Below are 5,911 nucleotides of genomic sequence, written 5' to 3' on the forward strand. Positions count from 1 at the left end.
TACTGTAAACTAATTGATAAACAGTGATATGTGGTCCTGGTGGTTGTTGTGGTATTCCCATCAGCCCTGATGGAACCCGCTACTTAAAATCAAAACATCTCAACAGAGGCACATATGCCTCATAAAATGCCCAGCTGCACATATGTTACTGATGAGGAAGAAAGCCAGCATGTTCCCCAACAACTGGTTAACAAAAAAAGAAAGAAAGCAGTTATTTATCAAGTGTATTTAAATTATGAGTTTGAGAAATTCACAGACAGCTACAAACACAAAAAAGTATCTAAGTACATCAAAGTTAACAAAAGTATTTACAAAATAGCCATTTCAGTCTTTATTTTAATAAATACAATGTCTGTTTTCAGTGACTTTATAATGTATTACAAAAGAACGCTGACATTAATTTCAACAAAAGTGCATCAAAATCAGGAGACATTGCTTTTAATGTGCGTGGATCTTACAGAGAAACAAAGTCTCTACGGTGACAGTAGCTTCTCCACATTGCAGACAGTAAGCGCCTTAGTCGGTCTGTGGTCCTGTCTCTAATTATGTTTCTAGCCACACAGGTTCGGGCGCGTCTTTGTGAGAAAAGCTTCAGGTCTGTTCTGTCCCCAAACGGTATTTTAATTTCCTTGCAAAAAAGGAAATGATTCATTTTCCTCTCCTCAGGTTGGCCTCATCTGAATATCGCAAAGAGAAAGAATTAGGAATGCTTGACAACCAAAGGAGCAAAGTTGATGCATTTTAACAACACACGGGACAACAAATTCCTACTAGAGTAGTCTTCTGGTGTCATGGGTTGAGAGATGACCTTTCTGAAAGCCATTATCCACTCGCTCTGCTCCTGCTCCTGCTCACACATAAAAACAAACTGCCTCTCCGGAGTCTCCAGTGAGATCCCGCAGCACCACCGGCTTCCCCTCGCGTTGCGGCTGCTGGTTTCTGAAACAGAGTAGCCGTGGCTCTCTGTGCCGATGAAGACAGCACCCAGCTCTGTAGCATCCTAACAGTATAAATAAACAAGGTACAACTAAATAGGATCATTATGATTATTCATTGTATTTTATGAGCATTAGAATAACTTCTTAATATCTCCAATTAAAAGAAAAAAAATGACACATTTTTATGTTTCATTTATTTATGTAGGTGTTTCATTTTCACAAAGATATGAGCAACACAAAGATCTCTGTTCTTCATCTCTGTTCATTACCAGTGGAGATTTAAAGTATAGAAGCTTTCTGTTCATTGAGCACAGCGTGAACCAGCGCTTCTTGAATGGCTCCCGTTGCTGAAAACACATATAAACACACCAATCCAATTAGCCAGGCAGTTAAACTAAAAATAAGTAGACCCAGTAAATCCAGTTAAAAATTTTGGATAGTTCACAGACCGTCGGACCAGTTTTCTCCATGTATCCCTCCTTCAGGCAATGTGCTGTTAGCTGATGTTTTAACTGTGCAAAGAAACACCAACAAATACTGTGAGCTGAACAACAGCAGCAGCTCACAACCAGAATGATTCAACCGTGCTGACGTTGTGCGGGTTTGCACATTAAATGTAATGTGTTTAAATGGGGAGAGAACAAACCGAAATTATTATTGAATTTAACTGCCGCGAGTAGCATCATGTTTCATCTGATATATTTGTTCATGGAATAACAAGGCCTCGCCTAGCCATGTAACTGCACTTCAGTCAATTGCCCAATTACTTTAGAGCATTTGAAAAGACTGTGTATAAAAATGGCTGTGATTCCTAAACAGTTCATACTAATTTTTTTGTTACACCAATTAAAATAAAGCTAGGGGTCTGCACTTCTATCATAGCCTGACTGTTTGGTTGAAAATCCATGGTTGTGGTGTACAGAGGCAAAAACAAATTCATTGTCCAAATATTTATGGACCTAAGTGTATAAATCCTGCCTGTGCTAGTTTTAAAGTGTATATTAAGTACAATAAAGACAAAGGAGCTTTCTCAAATGCTAAGACAAAAAAAAATTATATAAACACGTGGTACTAAAAACAGAAGACTTGTGGTTCAGCAGCAACTTTCTTGGGTGTGAAAGGTCATTTTAAAACAATCACTGAGCAAAAGCTGCGGCATTAGTAACAAAGACTTGCAGATATGAGCGGAAACTTTAAAAAGAACATTAAACAAGGCTTCAGTCGAGGCCTTGAAACCTCTGCACACTTTCTTGAACAGAAAGCCATTAAATTGGAAAGTTCTATGTAGTTAATTACAGAAAATGTTTGATGTATGTGGTATGACTTTGAGGTTGTATAATTTTACTTAGCGGCTTTTTGAGGATAGACATCACTAGCCTGAAGTAAGAGGGGTTTACATAGCTGATGACCTAATGAAAGTTTGTCTCACGTCTTTTTCTTGAAGAGTGGGGTTTTTCTTCAGGAGGTATGCCAAACGTGTTGCCCGAATAGCATTGAAAAAAGACACAATCACCTATAAGAGATCATAGACATAGGTTTTGCCAGGAAGAGTAATTGTCTCAAATAAGGTATAACTCTATGAATGTGGGATGGAAAAGAGCATGCAGCATACATCTGGGAAGATGCCCTCACCTGCCCGTCCTCGTGGTACACAAAAAGGTTCTTTGAGCGTTCATCATCCACATAGGAGATCTGCAAACCGGTAGCATGACCGATCTTCTCTGGTTGGAAGACTGCATTCAGATCCTTCATGTTGATGACAGCTTTGGGAACCTTGGACTTGGTTTTAATGAGATGATTGAGGAAGATTAGAAAAAGAGGTATTTGGCCAGAGTCAACTGAAGAATGCTTATACAGCTGTAAACTAAACGGTCTTATGACTGAAGAACTGCTCACATCCTCTTTGATGAAGTATCTGAGGGTGAAGTCTTTCTGTGAGAGCAGGAAGGTGCTTTTAAAGAACTGCTTACTGTCTTTGCCTTTCTTCCATAGTGTTGCCTCAAACAGTTCTGGAGTATCAAACAGTTCAAAGAGGTGAAGCAAATAAACTGCAGGTTAGACTTTGATGGGAAAACAAATGCTGGGTTGTCAATGTTTTGTTGACGGGGGAAGGTTTCTTTTTTTTAATTAAAAATATTGCGAGGATAATTACCTGCACTGTACACTTTTTGAAAGTAGATGTTTTCTCCTGTGAATTCCCGTCTTTCGTACTTGGCACGGATCCACTGATCCTTAAGAACGCTGAAAACAAACAAGTCCGTGAAAATGTGTAGACCTGTCACTGAGCCTTTACACTTCTCTGCTGTTCCTCTTTCTACCTGAGAAACGTGACTACTCCACTCCCATTCACTAAACAAACCGTTTGTTGTCTTTGCTTCCCACTTCCGTTGAGTTAATGAAATGAATGGGTGCCAAATGCAGTGAAAGTCACTTACATGCAATCTTTCTGCTGTGGTTGGTAGAAAAAGACCGGGACACACTTCTCAAAAATAGCTTTGGCAGCAGAATTTCCCTTCTCTTGCATGAACTAAAACCGCATAATGTGAGAGTTAAAAATAAAGGTTAGAACAAGATAATATTGTTTACATGATGAACAGACTCAAATTAGAAGGATTTATTTTAAAATGAAGCACGAAATGAAAATCTGGAGGTAACGGAGTAATAACAGAGGGAACTGGGGGGAGTGAAAAATCAAAGAAATCTAAAGGTATCCAACACCCTCTTTATAATAAAAGGAAAATGTCTAAATTTAAGAGAACATGAATAAATAATTAATCATATGAATTCATGCTAATAATTAATACCTCTACAAGTGAATCTTCCCAATGATCCAGCCGTATGGATTTCACTTTGCTGACTGCAGGCAGATTACGATGCATCCCCGAGCAGTTCAGGCACACAAAGACGCCGAGAGTGTAAGAAGCCCAGTCAGGGTCTGCGAGCAAAAAGTGATCACAGTGTTTATTTTATAAGAAGGAACTAAGTACAGTGCAAAAAAAATAAATAAAAGTAGTCCTATGAACTGCCTAATGACCATAATGTACAAAGATTATAAAGCAAAAATCAGTGTTTCTTTTCTGCACAATTATAAAGTCGATAAACAGGCGAAAGAGTAAGCGTATAAAGCACTGTTTGCACTACCTCTGTCTTCATTTCACATAGGTACACACTGTATTAACTGTCCTCATACAGTGAAGGTGAAAAGTGGTGGAAAAAAGGAGGAACAATAAGGTCATACCACCCTATACAGCAGTTTTCTCTTCCCCTTCTGAGAGCTTATTACAGTTTTACTTGGTTATAAAATAATATTTTGGACACAATATTGTTAACTAAATAAAGCACATGACTCAGTCAGATGGGCCGTCTATTACCACTTGTGACGTAGTGAAATAAGGTAAATAAAATGTTCTCTGGAGAGAAAGTTTAAAAAAAGTATAAATAAATAAAAATCTATCAGTGCTAATCTATAAATTAAACCTGAGTCTGTTGAAGTGTACTCACCAGGAGCTCCACAGTCAGCACACAAGTTGTTACCCGGCTGTTGCACCAAATCAAGGAGAATTTTGTTATTTCTTTCAGAAGTGGCCATTGATGAAGGGCGTCTGCTTCTCTTGGGCTGACAGTCAAATCCCAACAAAACATCTACTAGGTAGTAACTCCATATTGACTCTACACACTTCACAGTACAGAGCTATTCTGCCCTGTAGCAGGTACAAACATCTCCGTGGCCAGTGGGCCAGTATTTCCTCTTAACAATGCCGCATCATGAAGTTTATTGTTCTGCACACAAACACATATATCCAGAAATAACAGAGAAAGGAAGTGAAACATACGTCACTCAGTTACTGGGTGATTGACTTACAGTATTAGGCTGCTAGGCTTGTCGCTGTTCGAAAGCTGTGAGAGCAGCAGTTTTGTTTTTAAAGTTAAGGTCAGCAGCAGTAGCAAGAAAAAGGAGGGAACTTTCCAGAATAGCTCCAAGCTTATGTGCCAGTTTTACAAACTGTTGCAAACTTATAGCCAGACTTTTGTCCTGCATCTAAATTTAACTGCTGCTGTTGTCACGAGTGGCATTCATTTGCTTTAAGTCCTGGGCCAGAATTAAGACTGGATAGGCAGATGTCAGTGAGACAGACAAAACCCACCTTTAAAAATGTACTTTTACACATCGGATAAAAATACCTCCTGTGGGGAGTTGCCACTATATTAATAAAATGTCTATAAGATGTATCTGGTGTGCCAAAATAAATCGTCAACTGCGTTCATACAGCAGATAAAGAAAAGGGGGAGATGCAAATTGCACTATTAATTTAAAAATTACAAAACCCAGAGTGAAACAGAGGAATGAAGTGGGAAAAGTCTGTGTGTCAACTAGCCTGCTTACATTTTATGACCTTGACTCACTATTCTTCAAACTCGACCTTCATCTTGGCCCCAGCTGCACAACTGTAAAATTTTGTGACTATATTTTGAATTGTTGAGGTGACAAATGCTTTTTGTTGCAGTTTCCGCTGCAGTACGTATCTTCAGCACTGCGTGTTGACAAGCTGACAAATGCACGTAGGGACAAATGCATAAGGTAACAACTGCTCAAACAACAACAGCTGCCTGAACCCACTATGAACATGAAAGTTAGAAGAACGGTGTCTCTCTTAGGAAAATTCAGTCCAAGATATGTGGTCCAAGACTCCCCTGTTGGGACCTTAAAAAGAACTATTTCCTTTCATTGTTTCCTCCACAGAAGTTGGCTGGAAAACTTAAATATAAACAAAGAAAGCTTTATTAAACACACTTGGGAAAAATGTGTTTGTTTGGTTTATAACTCTATAGCTCCTGCATAGTTCTGCTTAAACCAGTTAAATTAAACTAGAGGAAAGTAGTAACACTGAATAGAGTTTATTTTAAGCTAACCGGAACAAAAAAAAAAACTGTTCACATAGATGCAGAACAGATGGACATTCTTACTTAGTGAC

At 38.6% G+C, this 5,911-nt stretch overlaps 1 protein-coding gene across 1 annotated transcript; it reads right to left on the bottom strand.

Moving 5' to 3' along the window:
* Window positions 1-211: 211 nt before the first annotated feature.
* On the bottom strand, window positions 212-4,693 carry LOC113024029 (arf-GAP with dual PH domain-containing protein 2-like). The gene is made up of 11 exons (XM_026170604.1): window positions 4,440-4,693; window positions 3,743-3,873; window positions 3,374-3,465; window positions 3,091-3,179; window positions 2,835-2,947; window positions 2,571-2,717; window positions 2,368-2,451; window positions 1,388-1,450; window positions 1,208-1,285; window positions 772-1,000; window positions 212-677 (listed from the first exon to the last, which is right to left on the bottom strand). Exons 1-11 carry the CDS (start codon window positions 4,525-4,527, stop codon window positions 649-651), a joined length of 1,143 nt encoding a protein of 380 aa, XP_026026389.1. The 5' UTR covers window positions 4,528-4,693; the 3' UTR covers window positions 212-648.
* Window positions 4,694-5,911: the final 1,218 nt, after the last annotated feature.

Source organism: Astatotilapia calliptera, chromosome 6 (assembly GCF_900246225.1).
Source record: "Astatotilapia calliptera chromosome 6, fAstCal1.2, whole genome shotgun sequence".
Lineage (NCBI taxonomy): Eukaryota > Metazoa > Chordata > Actinopteri > Cichliformes > Cichlidae > Astatotilapia > Astatotilapia calliptera.

Excerpts from the sequence above, each read along its gene's own strand:
- LOC113024029 (XM_026170604.1), bottom strand. The coding sequence starts at position 4,527 with ATGGCCACTTCTGAAAGAAATAACAAAATTCTCCTTGATTTGGTGCAA. Across the intron at positions 1,451-2,367 it reads CCACTCTTCAAGAAAAAGAC|TTAAAACATCAGCTAACAGC; the intron begins GTGAGACAAACT and ends TTCTTTGCACAG. Across the intron at positions 1,286-1,387 it reads TGGAGAAAACTGGTCCGACG|CAACGGGAGCCATTCAAGAA; the intron begins GTCTGTGAACTA and ends ATGTGTTTTCAG.